The 15,781-nt window shown below is 36.5% G+C and overlaps 1 protein-coding gene across 3 annotated transcripts in view; it reads left to right on the top strand.

Moving 5' to 3' along the window:
- POT1 (protection of telomeres 1) overlaps positions 1-10,625 on the top strand; it is a 94,886-nt gene extending 84,261 nt beyond the window's left edge. For 2 of the 3 annotated variants that reach the window (XM_068972911.1, XM_068972909.1), the window contains 4 exons: positions 3,408-3,496; positions 5,856-5,947; positions 7,491-7,596; positions 9,460-10,625. In XM_068972911.1, the coding sequence (XP_068829012.1) occupies positions 3,408-3,496; positions 5,856-5,947; positions 7,491-7,596; positions 9,460-9,572 (400 nt within the window). In that variant the 3' untranslated portion in view covers positions 9,573-10,625. Of the gene's footprint in view, positions 1-3,407; positions 3,497-5,206; positions 5,328-5,855; positions 5,948-7,490; positions 7,597-9,459 lie in introns of those variants that run through there. The other variant, XM_068972910.1, reaches the window with a different exon arrangement.
- The last annotated feature ends 5,156 nt before the right edge of the window (positions 10,626-15,781 follow it).

Here is a 15,781-nt window from a genome sequence, read left to right as displayed (position 1 = left end):
TGATGAGCATCAAGTAGTATCTGCTGTTTTTGTGAGTTTAAATATTTCTCATGTTTATTGGCTGTTTAGGTTTTCTCTTCTGTGAATTCCATATACACATTTTTCACTTGTTTTTTCTATTGAATTATTGGTCTCTGTTTTGGTTCTTGTGTGTGTTTGTGCCATCTGTTTGACTCTGTGACCCCCATGGACTGTAGCCTGCCAGGCACCTCTGTCCATAGGGATTCTCCAGGTAAGAATACTAGAGTAGGTTGCCATGCCCTCCTCCAGGGGATCTTCCCAATCCAGGGATCGAACCCATGTCTCCCACATTGCAGGCAGATTCTGTACTGTCTGAGCCATCAGGGAAGTCCTGTGTGTGTTTAGCCGATTGTAGTAATTCTACAAAGAGATGTAGAAAGAATTTTTGTAAGCTTTTGTATGCAGTTACATGCATCTCATCAAACTTCTAGTCCTCCCTATACCTTTTTAACTCTATGGTTCTTTTTATTTTATAGATTTTTCCAATATTAATATAGTCATATTTACCAAAATGTTTGACAAGACCTTAAAGTTTTTATAAAACTTTACTTAGATTTCTGATTATGATACTTTTTTAATAAACTGAAACTACTGCTTCAGTTTTTTAGCCGTTGCACATCTTTTAAGAATTTGTTTGTCCTTAAATCTATTTTAGTAATGAAAGTTTTCTAGAATAGTATTTTATTTGTTTTTCAGGTTTAAATTTATTGACAAAAATTATTCATAGTGCCCAAGTCTTCTTTTTATCTCTTCTTGAATTCACTTCATATTATTTGCAACTTTTTAACCCTTGGCCTTTTTTGCCAAAGCGACTAGCTTTTGTTTTTGTTGATGGTCTGTATTTTGTTTATTATTGTTCTTTACTTCTTTACTTTATTTTCTATAGGTTTCCTTAGTACTCCATTCATGTAATGTTTTAAATTGAATGTTTGCCTCACTTAATTCACTGATTTTTAGTATACGTTTAAATATTTATATTGAATTCTGTAATTTTCCCCTGAGAAAGTAGCCATAGCTTTAGCCAAAGGTTTGATAGATACTGTTTTTCTTGGCATTTCTAAATGTTTCACAATTTCCATTATTATTTCTTTGGCCCATGAATTATTTCACTCTGTATTTAAAATTTTTCACACACTCATTTTATATGCTGCATTCTTATTTATATTTTAGTTAATTACTTTTTAACCAAATAGCTTGATGTATTTCATAATGATCCATTTTTGCTTTATCAAGGAATATGTTTGTTCATAATTTGTACATACTACATAGATTTTTAAAAGAATGTGTATTTTCTAATAGTTGTGTTTAATGTTTAATAGTGTTTAGTTATGTCCATTAGGCAAGCTTATTAATTGTATCCAAACCTTCTTTCCTTTGTGATTTTAACTAAATAGTACCTTCTTAGAGGCTATGGTTAATGTCCTCTGTGATTGTGGGTTTGTGACTTTTTATTCTGTCAGTGTGTATTTTATATGTTTTGAGTCTGTTTTGTTTGTTTATTCAGGTTCAGCATTTCATCTTCTTGGTGAATTCAGTGTACTGTATATCCTTATGTAATAACTTCATCTATTATCATGATTTTTTGCTGTAATGTTTATTTTTTTTCATATTCTTATAACTGTATCAGCTTTTTTGGTTGGTAATTGCATGGTTTATCTTATTCTCATCCCATTGCTTTTATATTTCTTTGTTGTTATATTTTAGTAGGTCTCATAAATAAATACCAATAGATTTTAGTTGGTTTTTTTGTAGATGATTTTAAAATAAGTTAATTACTAAAACATCTAGATTTTATTTCTGCATTATATTTCATGTTGTTTTACACTTGGTGGTGGTGGTGGTGGTTTAGTTGCTAAGTTGTGTCCAACTCTTGCGACTCCATAGACTGTAGCCCACCAGGCTCCTCTGTCCATGAGATTCTCCAGGCAAGAATACTGGAGTGGGTTGCTGTTTCCTTCTCCACGCTTACCATAATATTGTTTCCCTTCTCACCCTTTTTTGTTATTACTTTATTTTTTTTCTCCAGTCATCTGTTGGATTAATTTATAAAAATGTTCTTATTTTTCTCTTTTTCCTCTTTCATTACTTCGGAAGTAATGAATTCTAATTTATGCTTGTTACTCTAATTTTTAATTTGTATAGTTACTTTATCAATCTCTAAAGTTTAGTATTACAGCCATTTTTGAAGGTAACTTACCCAGTTAGCTTTTTCTGTTAAAGAAGACGCTTTGGTGTATTTGAAGAGTGGAAGGAGATAATATTTAATATAGTTACCCTCTGTTCCTCCCTAGAATGCAAATGAAAAGTATTCTGCATGAACCTTTTAAATGTTAATTTTATATTTTTATCCAAGTTTATTTTCTTATCAACACCTCCTAAATATTAATATATATAATAAAAAGTCAATTCAGTTCAGTTCAGTCACTCAGTCGTATCCAACTCTTTGTGACCCCATGAATCGCAATATGCCAAGCCTCCCTGTCCATCACCAACTCCTGGAGTTCACTCAAACTCATGTCCATTGAGTCGGTGATGCCATTCAGCCATCTCAGCCTCTGTTGTCCCCTTCTCCTGCCCCCAATCCCTCCCAGCATCAGGGTTTATCTGTAAGTTTATATATAAGTAAAGCAAAATATCTATACTAGATAATGTACAATGGAAGTGTATTATGTGATTTTAGATTGATTTATATTATGAAGAATAAATATAGTATTGTACATGCAAGCTCAGTTGCTCAGTCTTGTCCAACTCTGTGACTCCATGGACTGTAGCCCATCAAGCTCCTCTGTCCATTGAATTATCCTGGCAAGAATACTGGAGTGGGTTAGCATTTCCTCCAGAAGATCTTCCTAGCCCAGGGATTGAACCCACATCTCCTTCTTTGACAGGCAGATTCTTTACCACTCTGCCACCTAGGAAACCCCTAACTAGCATTAAGCATCATAAACTATGATTCTCTAAATATGTCCTAGTACTAACTTCTTTAGTTAGAGTAACTTTCTCCTATTGGCTATATTTATAAATTTAAGGTCTTGGGTATTACATATTGTTCTCAGAGCCATAAATCAAAAGAGTCTTTAGAGTTTTTCACTTTACCAAGTAAGGAAATTAGCCAAATTAATTAACAGCCTGCACCTGGAACCTTTCTCATTGTCAGCTTAGCAGTGCATATTCTGACTGTACTATCTTTTTGGATTGCTTCTACTGTAAGAAGTTTATTTTTTTAATAATTGTTTGTAATATGCACATTAAAATACAGAAATTGCAGTGCTGTTTTGTTTAATAATATACTTTTTAAATTGTGCGTGCTTGCACAGCAAAGATTTATAATAATTAAATGAGTTATAATAATTATAATAAATTATTTTTTCTTTTATTGATTTCAGATGTAAACACTGCTCTAATTTGAGACCAATAAAAAATCTAAATTCCCTGGTTAATAAAACATCGTGGATTCCTTCTTCTGTGGCAGAAGGTTAGATGAATTTCTGTGTCCTGTAATTGTAACTGTCTTTGTATAGGATAGTCTCACTCATAATATTTCAGTATTTGTGGATATTTTAAAATCAGAGCAAAAGTTATGCTAAAGTTTAGTTTTTCTTAAGCAGAACCATTCACAGTGATCATAATAAAAATTTAAATATTTTAAAAACCTGAAAATGTACTTTTAAGAATCTGCCAGTATTTTTCATTTACTACATTTTAATTTTCAGTAATTTAGTATTAATCATAAATACAACTTGTGAAAAATCTCTGCAGTTTATGGTATCTTGGGTTTGAAAAGAATTTTAGAGCTAGCTATTACAACTTTTTACCCAATACAAGTCTTTACTGGAATAATAAGAGTCTTTTTATATCATATCATTAACTGTGGTCATCCAGCCTTGGCTTAAAACTCCCCAGCGACTGGGGACCCATTTACATTGCTAAGTCACTTCAGTCATGTATGACTCTGAGCGACCCCACGGACAGCAGCCCACCCGGCTCCTCTGTCCACGGGATCTACATTGTAAGGTAACAAATCTCTTACTTTTTAGATGCAGTACTTAACAATGGGGCAAAACCTGCTTACCTGCAATTTCAACATGGGCCACATTCTGTCTGCTATTAACAGAATTAGAGTCCATGTGTTCCCTCATATAAAATCAGTAGACTGTGCATTTGAAGGTAATCTGTCAAGTATTCATTAAGTCCTTATTTCTCTAAGCAGGTGCCCACACTTCCTTTGGTACTTTCCCATGTTTCTTATTGCTTTATTTCTCCTCTTCAATAAGCATTCCATTTTACCGATCTTCTCAAAGTTTGGTACTCAAAGCTAGAAACAGGGCTGCAGATGTTGGCCAATTTGGAATATGGAGAAAACCTTTATTCCCTAAAATTGGACAGTGCTCCTGCTTGCCTGAAGATTTTACTGTGTAGATATTGGTTTATATTCTTGGTTTTGTTTTCTTTCTCTTTTAATCTAGCTATATGATACCACTAATTCATATTTTGTTTGTGGTCCAGTTAAAGTCCAGATTAACTTTTGCATGAGTTTCTTGCTGTGTACTTCCAGCTTGGTCTCGCCATCCTGTACTTAACGTAGTTCTTTGTTTGCTTATCGGTCCCTTAGAGTAGGTTTTATGTTCATGCTTCTTGGTTTTAGCCCACAGTCTATTGAGGACTTTTGAATCTTTAAAATCAGTTCCTCTATATTAACGATTTACCTCATGTCTCTATACCCTAATTTATTTTTTTACTTGCCCCCTTTATTAGTCATATTTGAATATGAATTCCACAGACGGAAGACAATATTCCATTATATAAGCATTTTGAATGTCTTTCATTTATAGACACAAAATAAGATATTCATCTTAACCTATACATTTTCATATGATTTAGTATCACTTTAATTTCTTCCTTTTTCCTCACCTTAACCAAATTATGAAATCTCTAGATTCTGGCATCATTCAACCAGATGCTATCTTTTAAAAAATAAGTGATCTCTGTGCTTAAAATCCAAAGGATAGAGACAGGTTACAAAATCCTAACCATTGAACTGTATGCTGTTTGTTGTAAGAACATTCTGGCACTTAAATTTTCTCTTTCATAAGCTAACATGCATTGAATTGCCTTTCTTGAATTCACTTTTATATTTTCTGTGAAGAGCGACTCATTTTAAAGATAATGCTGTATCAACATTTAGTTTTTTAAAAAGGTACTGGGACTTCTCTGATGGTCCATTGGTTAAGAATCCACCTGCCAATACAAGGACATGGGTTCCATCCCTCGTCTGGGAAGATCCCACATGCCGCAGAGCAGCTAAGCCCTTGCGCCCCAGTTACTGAGCCCACACTCTAGAGCCTGTGCTCCGCAACAGGAGAAGCCACCACGTGAGAAGCCCCTGCAGTGCAATGGAGAGTACCCCCTGCTTGCCACTCACAACTGGAAAAGCTCTCATGCAGCAAGGAAGACCCAGTGCAGCCAAAACATAAACTTTTGAAAATAAAATTAACAAAAAAGATACCATTGCTCTTGAGTCATTGTCTCTATATAGGTGTAGTGTGATATTCTAAACTTACCCTTCTGAAATGAGCTTAACATATTAGTATTAGGGAACAAAAAGGAATGCCTTTTAAATTTTTTTTTTGGTCTCTTGAATTATTTTAGTAAACAAGATTAACAGGAATATAATAACACAAAACAACTTTTTTCTTCACTTATATTATAAGGCATAGTGGGACTTCTTGGTGGTCCAGTGGTTGTGAGACTCCATGCTTTTACTGGAGGGAGCACAGTGTGGTCAAAGAAAAAAGACATAGATTCATATGGTTTCAACTTTTTTCCTCCATCAGCACTGGGCATTGTTCCCCTCCGACAAGTGTTTGTGATGACATTTACTCTTGATGATGGAACGGGAGTATTGGAAGCTTACCTCATGGATTCTGTAAGTAACAGAAGTAGTGAAGATATTTCTAAAATAGTACTTTTTTGAATTTTAATATATTTATTCACACCTACCTTATTACTGAGAACATTTAAGGCAACTCAGAAGAATAAATAAAACACAAGCACATAAATCTTAAATTATATGTATTTACTCTCTTTTGATTTGACACTATAGTCTTAATATGTGAATAGTGAGAAATTGAAAAAGAAGAATTTAAGGAAAGACTCCTCCATACCATGCCAAAGTTATACTCCGAGAACAGAAGGCAGAGGCGTGGACATACCCTCAGGCAATATCTATTAGCATTTTACTGGGCTTTTTAAGTCTCCAACATTTCATATTAGAAAGAATGAAATTACTTTTATGGGAAGATCCTTTGTATTATGTGAAGCTTGGTAGCTATCCACAAGACCACCTTCATTTCTAACAATTTCAAGTTGAGGGGTTCCCGAGACCAAGACCCTTACTTCTGACACCAATCGAAAGTACAGATGTCTCCACGACCACTGTTTTACTAGAAGGACTCACAGAACTTACTGTGTGCCGCTATGCTCACTGTTAACAGTTTATTATGGCTAAAGGGTATAGGTTAAAATCATCAAGGGAAGAGGTGCATAAATGAATCCAGGAAAGTTTCAAACATGGAGCTTCCATTTGTTCTCTTCCTGTGGAGTCGTGGACAGTGTTACTTTCCTGGTAATGATGTGTAGCAGTACACATGAGGTGTTGCCAACCAGGGAAGCCCAAAGGAGCTGTAGTATCCAGTTTTTATTGGAGCTTCATCAGGTAGTCATTATTGGCTGCCCATGTGACTTATCTCAGTCTTCAGCCCCTCCAATGGTCAAGTTAAAACCACATACTCCAAACTCTCCACCCTGAATCACAGTGTTAGAGTGACCCAAGTTCCCCAGGCAAATGCAGACACGCCTGTGAGGCATGATGTCCCAAGGTTTTAGAGATTACCTCTCAGAAACTGAGAGCAAAGGCCAGTAAGGTTAAATTTTTTACTATACACATTGGGAAAAAAATCTGGGATAGAGGACAGCTTTTCTTCTGCCTAAGCAGTTTATCCATTTATTAAATATTTAATGAGCACCTGCACTATGCCAAGTGCTTTTCTTTGTGATAGGAATGTGGCAATGAGTGAAGCAAGCAAACTCCTTTCCCTCCTGGATCTTACAAATAGTAGAGGAGAAAAAGTTAAACAAATAAATATATAGTATATATTATGCTGTTTTAAACTTGGCACTTAGACATTGTAGGTGCTTAGTCTATGTGCTGTCAAGAGAATAGTAAACTTAACTGTGCTCTGCTCATTACTTTTATCATATGTCAAGACAATTTAACTTGATTTTATATGTACCTCAAAGCTGTCTTTAAAGTAATGAATTAAATTTTAGAGTTTAGCACTCTAGTTTATGAATTCTACAATATAAATAGGGTGAAATAGTATAGATGATTTTAATTAGATAATATTCAAATACTTTTACATTGATTGTAATTTCTGATCATTTCCTTGTTTCTTCATGTTTTTCTTAAGGAAAATTTCTTCCAGATTCCAGCATCAGAAGTCTTAAACAATGATAATCTTCAGCACAGTATGGAAATGATCATGAATATGTTTTGTCCTCCTGGAGCAAAAATTGGTAGGCAGTAATATTTATTAATGCCATTCATTCTCTCTTGAAATAATACTTAGCTTATGGCTAATCTCTGGACTTCTAGAGGTAAAAAAGTTTTAAAATCTGAATCCAAATAAATTTATAAAGTAGTGATTGATGAGACTGTATGACCTACCTACTGATGAAGACTGTAGCAAGGATAAGACAGGTATGAATCAAAATTCCTGAAATGAAAAAAAGATTTTTTATATATTTTGAAATGTATCAGGGGGAGGCAGTTTTGATCGCAAACACATTTGATAAGCCGCTTGTGCATACAAACAGTTGAAATTAAGCCAACAGGGACGAAATTTTGACAAACATTTCCTATAAAAAACTCACTTAGCCAGTTCACTGATCAATTGTTTATTCAATATTAACTAATTTCAGATTTTATAAGTTTTTAGTTTGCTAAATATTTTGCTAGCTTTTGTTGTTTTCTGTGTAATATTTGATTCATCAGCCAGTCTTCAAGTCAGATTGCCTTGATTACACCTACTTCTTTTGTGGCCATTATTTCTCTTTGCCTTAAATGTGCAGATCTAAATCATTTTAAGGCAATTTGACTTCTTCTAACAATTTTTCATCAGTAACAGATTTTACCAGCAGCAAATTTAGCTGTTGGCAGTTTAACTTTTATAGTTTGTCTCAAATCAGGTTTTATTTTCCCCTAATCAGTCTTTGCATTTTATAACAATTCCAAAGAGAGAGTTTTTGTACATCCATAACTAAGTCTAACTTACATACTTTTATTTGATGTCAGTTTTCATTTTTATTGGCTGTTTGGATTCTTTTGGATAAATATTTGAAAATAAAACAGTCATATCATAAAGCATAGATGTGATAGGCTTTTGATACATACCACCAGATGGCTTTTCAAGACTATTTTCCCTCTTCATGGTTCTACCGACAGTATGGGAGAAGCCTGTCTTGCTTGACCCTTGCCAATAGTTAGGATTATATTAAGTGTCTTTCAAATTCAAACTTAAAGAAATATTACCAGACTGTTCTAGAAGCTATATATAGATTCACTGTGGTCATGACCAAAGCTTGGAAATGGCACCTATGGCTGCCCTATTGCCTGGACAGAGTACCTAGTACCTGACAGGGCTTTCAGCTAGACAGATGTAAAGGTGAGCTGGTTTTCTTCTCAGTCAACCAAGAAAAACAAAACGGGGTAGATCAGTAAGCACTCAGCAGAAAAAAAGAAAGAAAAGTCCCCACCAGGGACTTCCCTGGTGGTCCAGTGGTTGAGGATCTGCCTTCCAGTGCAGGAGACAAGCGTTCAATCCCCGGCTCAGGAAGATTCCACATGCCACGAGGCAGCTAAGCCTGTGTGCTTATAACTACGGAGCCTGCACTTCAGAGGCTCCTGTGGCTCAACTGCTGAAGCCCATGTGCTCTAGAGCCTGTGCTCTGCAACAGGAGAAGCCACCACAATGAGAAGCCCATGCACTGCAAAGAAGAGTAGCTCCCGCTCTCTGTAACTAGAGAAGAAAGCCCAAGTACAGCAGAGACCCAGCACAGCCAAAAAATAAAATTTTAAAAAGTTGGGAATGACTTAGATTACTACCTATGATATCAAATATTTTGAAAACCCTACATTGTGACTTTTTCATGTTATTCGGGAAAAATTCAAATTAGTCAGAATTGCTGCAAAACAGTAACATGAAGCCACTGTGTATTTGAAAGAACAGATGATGTTAAATTTGGTGAGTGTATTTATTTACTTCTCAAGCTAAATTAAATATGTTAATTTTACTAGTTAAGTGTTATGCTTAGATACATATTTCAGAGTTATTTGTTTAGTTTTAATGATTCACTATCACTTCATTTTTTGATTTGTAGATGCATATCCATGGCTGGAATTCTTCATCAGGTCATATAATGTCACAAGTGGAAAGGAGCAGCAGATATGCTATCAGATTTTTGATACTACAATTGCAGATGATGTTATCTAATTTTGACATTCAGCTTAGAGCATATGAAATATTGTAATTTTAGAAAACGTTACCATTTTCTATGAGATTGCTATAAAACACATGAAACATCTAATTCTATAGTTTATTTTCCATTTTAGCCAGTTATTTTTTGTTTGTTTGTTTGTTTTGACCAGTAGGCATTGTGTTATCTTAATGCCCTCTTGTAAGTTCAAAATGTTCCTGTTGCTCAGAATCTCCAATATGATATCTGTGAGACGTATAAAAGAGAGACATCAAATAAATAAGGACTGTGTTTTCACTTACTCTTGACTCTTCTCCTTTCAGAGAAGCTATTTTGCTACCTTGCCCTAACAGTTGGAGTAGGAAATGGCAACCCACTCCAGTATTCTTGCCTGCAAAATTCTGTGGACAGAAGAGCTTGGGGGACTGCACTCCATGGGGTCACAAAGAGTTGGACCCAACTGAGCTGCTGAGTATGAGCACCCTAAAAATCCTCCCCCTGTTGGTTTTTCCATGTGTCACCCACTGATTTCTCTGCCATGTACCATCCCTGGTTGAACTGGTTTTTCTGAAGAAAAAACATCAGCATTACATCAGCCATGTGGATGATTTTAGCAAGCCTGTTGGCTTAGGAAATGTCCTCACCTTAAACCTTCAACTTTTACTGAATGCAAGGACTTGATTTGTTTCATTTTTGTGCAAAGGGATCTGCTTAAACAAGTACTCCTTGAAGAAGTGCTTTTCTGCGTGAGGTGCAGTGTGCTTGAAAGAGTGATTCGCTTTAAGTGAAAGTAGTGGAATTGCTTTCCTCAGGTGCTGACATTGACCCGTTGAGGATAACTCTATTTTTTCAGACTCATGTGCTTTGATTGCTTGTTTCTCTAGATGATACTAGAAGTTATTCCATTTCTTCTCAATCTAATCAAGTGGTCAAATTTGCAGTGTTCGTGGTTTACTTGTATTAACCTTTTTGTTAGGATCTTATGTAAAATATACTTCTATTTCAGGTTGAACATTAAGAGAAAAATTAACTCAGTATGATAGTCTGCTTTTTACCTGATGATATTTGTTAAATTTAAAATCGTGAGTATTCAGTTTTATACAAATACTTGTATATATGTAAAAATTTGTGTATGTTATTTGCTGACAACTGAGAGATACAGATCTGCCTAGTTCAGTATTAATAAAGAATAGATAAGTATATAATTTCAACTGTTTTTATTTATTTGCCCTATGTTGAACTGAGGCATGATTGGAAGTGAAGAGTCAAAGCAAATGTATCAATATAACAGATATTTAGGACTGTCCATGCGCCAAGTACCATACTAAGTAAGTACTTAATTTGTATTTTGGGCTTCTCTGGTGGCTCAGATGGCAAAGAATCTGCCTGCAATGCAGAAGATCCAGGTTTGATCCCTGGGTCAGGAAGATCTCCCAGAGAAGGGAATGGCTGCTCACTTCAGTATTCTTGCCTGGAGAATGCCATGGACAGAGGAGCCTGTTGGGCTACAGTCATGGGGTCACAAAGAGTCAGACATGACTGAGTGACTAACATGTATTTTAGTTTCAGGCAACCCATTTTCCTGATAAGAAAACTGAGACTTGACAAGCTGACTTGCCTAAATGCATACAGTTATTGTCAGTCAGCGCTTGAATTCACACTGTCTCTGCTCAGAGGCTGCACTGCTAATGACCACCCCAGGATTCTGGAGCAAAAGCTAGCATGGGATTTTTCTGCAAGTGAGTTCTCCCTTAAATATCTGAAGTAACATTGGAGATAGGTTAAAAGAGGAGTCAGTGATGTGTTCTCTTATACTAACTAAAAGGTTTTTCACACACTATTGACAAAAAGGGATTGGATATCTGATTTCCTCTGTTCACAATAACTCTAAATTAGAGCTCCTGAGTATATTAATACATCTCCATGGCTAAATGCCCATCTCCCCCCATCACCAAATTGTCAGCATGTTCAAGACAGTGAAGGAGACTGATGCTGCTGTTTTGGATTCAAAACATTGATTCAAAACATTAGAGGAAAAAAGTGTTAAGAACCATACAATTGAGTAGGTATGTTTCAGTGTTGGTGGTACGCTAGGGAGACAAGAGTGAGAGAGGCATTTTCTCTTCCTTTTGGAAGCACTCAGTCTAGGGGAGTAGGGGTCAGAGGTGCAGTGGGTACCACAGGTGTCAGCCTGGGCTGTCTTGTTAATAAAGTAACTCTTCCTATGAGTTTTCATGCTTTATCTTTGTTCGTTTTGATAAACCCCAGAACTGCCATCGTTTGTTTTGTTTTCTAAATTGTCACTCTTGAACAAAAAGAGTTTGTCAGCCACTAGTGTTTATCCAGTGATATATGTACCTTACCCTAATCGGGAACCCTAAGTTATAGAGGAGTTCCATTTCTGGAGCAACAACTAGACAATAGTTCATTGTGCCCAGGTTGAAACCCTGTCCCTTTTGTGGTCCCTGTGAATTGTGGTAGAAACTTCACACCAGACTTTAAATTACATAAACCTAAGAACGCAGTTTGTGTTCAGCCTCTTCGTCAGTTTCTAGTCTCCGCAAATTCCATTGTTTCAGACACTACTAGATCAACTCCCCCTGCCCTGTTGTGTATGAGGAAGAGAGTGCATGTCTTAGAAAATCTGAGGCAGTTGATCCTTCCTTATCTAGATGTGACGAAGAAAAGTACCTGCTCACAGGCTGTTTCTGTGGCCACCCTCATACAGCCTTATTTGAAGGAATTATACCTGCCAAGGAGTGCATCATTCCCCACTTCTTTTTACCCTGGTCACGTTGTTGCACATTGGGCATTGTTTCTAAATAAATAGAGAAATGTTGGTGTTGATAGTCTAGAAGGAGCTGAATACATGTCTGACTACCTGGGAAAGCAGTTGCCACACAATACTGGCTGCTGGATTTTTGAATCCTGTCCCCAAGTTTGGGGCTACCCTGGTGTCTCAGGAATAAAGAATCTTCCAGCAGTGTAGGAGACACAGGTTCCATCCCTGAGTCAGGAAGATCCCCTGGAGAAGGAAATGGCTCTCGCCTGGGAAATCCCATGGACAGAGGACCCTTGAGAGCTACAGTCCAGGGGGTCGCAAGCAAGTCGGACTGGACTTAGCAACTAAACCACCACCCAAGCTACTTGCACTCACAGGACTGGACCAAAATCTTCGTCCCGCCTGCTTACCAGCTTACTGCCATTTTGTTTCCAAAGTCAAAGCATGCGTTTGTCACTAATTGTGAGTCTCAATCCAGCCAACTCTCTTCTTTACCTTCTGGAAACTCACTGGTACCTGGGAAAAACACTACATTATTTGATTATTTTCAGTGTCTTGAATTTCGACCATGCGTTTCATTGAGCTTTGCTTTTATCCAGCATTTTTAAAAAATAAAAGTACTATGTACTTGTACAAGTTCGAAACGGCATAAGCTATGTAAGTTTGCATTAATTGCTGGTTTAACTAGCACCCCAGAGGAAAACACTTTCAATAATTTGGTATATAATTTTCCAGACTGTTTTTCCTGAGAACAACTATGTATATATATACATCTTTAAAATAGCATCATGTTACGAATATATTTCTGCAACTTGCTTCTGTCACTTTGTAGACTTTTTTTGTCAGTACACATTAAGGGGGCTTCCTTGGTGGCTCAGGATGATAAAGAATCTGCCTGCAATGCAAGAGACCTGGGTTTGATCCCTGAGTCAGGAAGATTCCCTGGAGAAGGGAATGGCTACCTACTCCAGTATTCTTGCCTGGAGAATTCCATGGAGAGAAGAGCCTGGTGGGCTACATTCCATGGGGTTGCAGAGTCAGACACAACTGAGTGACTAACACACACACACATATAAGGAGAAACTTGTCTGTAATCATTCAGTAAGGTTTTAGTGGGCAGTTATTACAGTTTAGACTGTTTTATCTGGTATTCTTTTCCCTTTGGGCTTCCCTTGTGGCTCAGCTGGTGAAGAATCTGCCTGCAATGTGGGACACCTGGGTTTGATACCTGAGTTGGGATGATCCCCTGGAGAAGGGAAAGGCTACCCACTCCAGTATTCTGGAATTTTATTAAAAACTTCCATTAAAAGTTTTTTTTAAAGAGTTTTCCCTTTAAATAAATCTGAGCCCCTGGGACCTCATTTCACTCTTACCCCCTGGGGTTTTTCAAGTAATCAGAATTTGGAAAGCCTGTCCATACTTCCTAATACAGGTTAAGACTCTGCCATAGACATAGCTGCCTTGATATATTCTTCTATGCTTTTTTAAAGAATTCATTGTGAAAAAGTTATGTTAATGTAAAAAAAGGAAAATGCCTCCTGTAGCGCTTTTCATTAGGAAATTCAGGCTCTTTGATGGCTATGATGAGTCACACTCAAGTTCTAGAGCATCATTTTAGGTGAAATGAAAAAAAATTCTTCCTCTTTTGGCCCTTCGGGGTCTCTGGATAATGTCAAAGCCTCCCACCTACTCTAGGAAAGGCGGAGTGATCTTTCTTCTCCACCCTCTGGTACTTGGAAATAATATCAAAACTCACCAGGGTGCTCAGGTATGTGAGATCATATCTTTTGGTAGTCAGGAAATGAATCAGTAGCACTCTGTATTATTGTTCCCTTCAGTATTGTGATTTAAGCTGTTAGGAAACGTGAGCCCACTTAGGATTTCAAAGTGATGATCACCTTACAAGGAGATTAATGTCTCTTCCATTCAAGACTGCTTTTGATGGGTAGAAAAGCATTAGGCATCAATTACAATGATAAAGATAATGCATCAATGTATAAGGGAACATTCCCTCAGATGTGCTGATTGGTGAAACATGGATAGTTCAGAGACTCCTCTACTATTTTTAGACCATAGCAACATCCTGATGAATGTCTGTCTTGTTCCCCTTGAAATCTAGGCCGCAAAGTCACATTGGTATTCGTGTGTGCATGTCAGTGTATGCTTACGTTTATTCTCTGCTTTGAGTTCACTTTGCAGGGCACTGTGTTGGAATTTACTTGACAACCTTAACCCATAACGGTCAAAGCAAGACATTTTCAATTTGTGTGAAAATTTTCTTTTATTTCATCTATTCCACAGTACTTTGAAGATGTGGAGCATGTGTTTACTGAAAGCCTTATTATCTATTAATAAAATATTCTATCAAATATTGTTGCAGTTTCTAAATAGGTACCTTTTCATATATAACCTGAAACCCTGGTATATACATTTTTTGTTTTCCTGTACCTTCAGAATGATTTTTCCTTGCTGTGCAATATGGATTCCCAGATAAAGCCAATTTGTCTTTACATAAAACTATCCCTCAGCAGATTTTTGTCTCCATTAGAGGGCAAAGTCTTTTTAGAATTTCTCCTGCCAAGTATAGCTACCTCTTAAATGATTTTCTGTCCCAAGTTGTTCTAAGTGTTAATAAGAAAGGTAATACATTTAAAAATCACAATTGCTGAAGTCAGGTGAAAACACTGCTTGTGATAGGTAGGCATAGTTGTGGTTTTATGGGGTTGTGTGGGAAGTACTATGGGCTTTCCTGTGGCTCAGACAGTAAAGCCTGCAATGTGGGAAACCCAGGTTCAATCCCCGGGTTGAGAAGATCCCCTGAAGAAGGGAATGGCTATCCAGTTCAGTATTCTTGCCTGGAAAATTCTATGGACAGAGAGTCCTGGTGGGCTGCAGTCCATAGGGCTGCAAAGAGTTGGACACGACTGAGCCACTAATGCTTTCACTTAGGAAGTCCTATGTGCTTACTCCCCATGGTTCTTGAATGTTAAACTTGCCCTTAAATTTTAGAATCATTAACAAATACTTCTGCACAATGATCAAAGCTTAAATGGAGGTTAGATCAAGAATACAGAGTAGGCATTTAAAAGTCAGCTCACACATTTACATTCATTTATAATTCATATTGTGTTTATTCAAAGAAGAGTTGGATGTGGTTTACAATAAAACAGAAACATGGGACACAGCCTTCGGAAATAGAGCAAGAAGACAAGAACTAAATAAATAAAGAGAAGAGTGTTAAAACAATTCAAAATTCCAAACCTATGGGCTACTGCAGGTTTTGAACAATACTAATACATGAACATATAACAGGTTACATAGTTCTTATTAAATAATAAGAATTACATCTTTTTTTAGATACAACCTTTTATTAACCTTAATTTGAAGACAGGGTAGATTTTTAAACACATGAAACAACAGTGATTTGGGGATTAATAGTACTTA

This window comes from Capricornis sumatraensis, chromosome 5 (assembly GCF_032405125.1).
Source record: "Capricornis sumatraensis isolate serow.1 chromosome 5, serow.2, whole genome shotgun sequence".
Classification (NCBI taxonomy): domain Eukaryota; kingdom Metazoa; phylum Chordata; class Mammalia; order Artiodactyla; family Bovidae; genus Capricornis; species Capricornis sumatraensis.
This window is presented reverse-complemented; position numbering and strand designations above follow the sequence as displayed.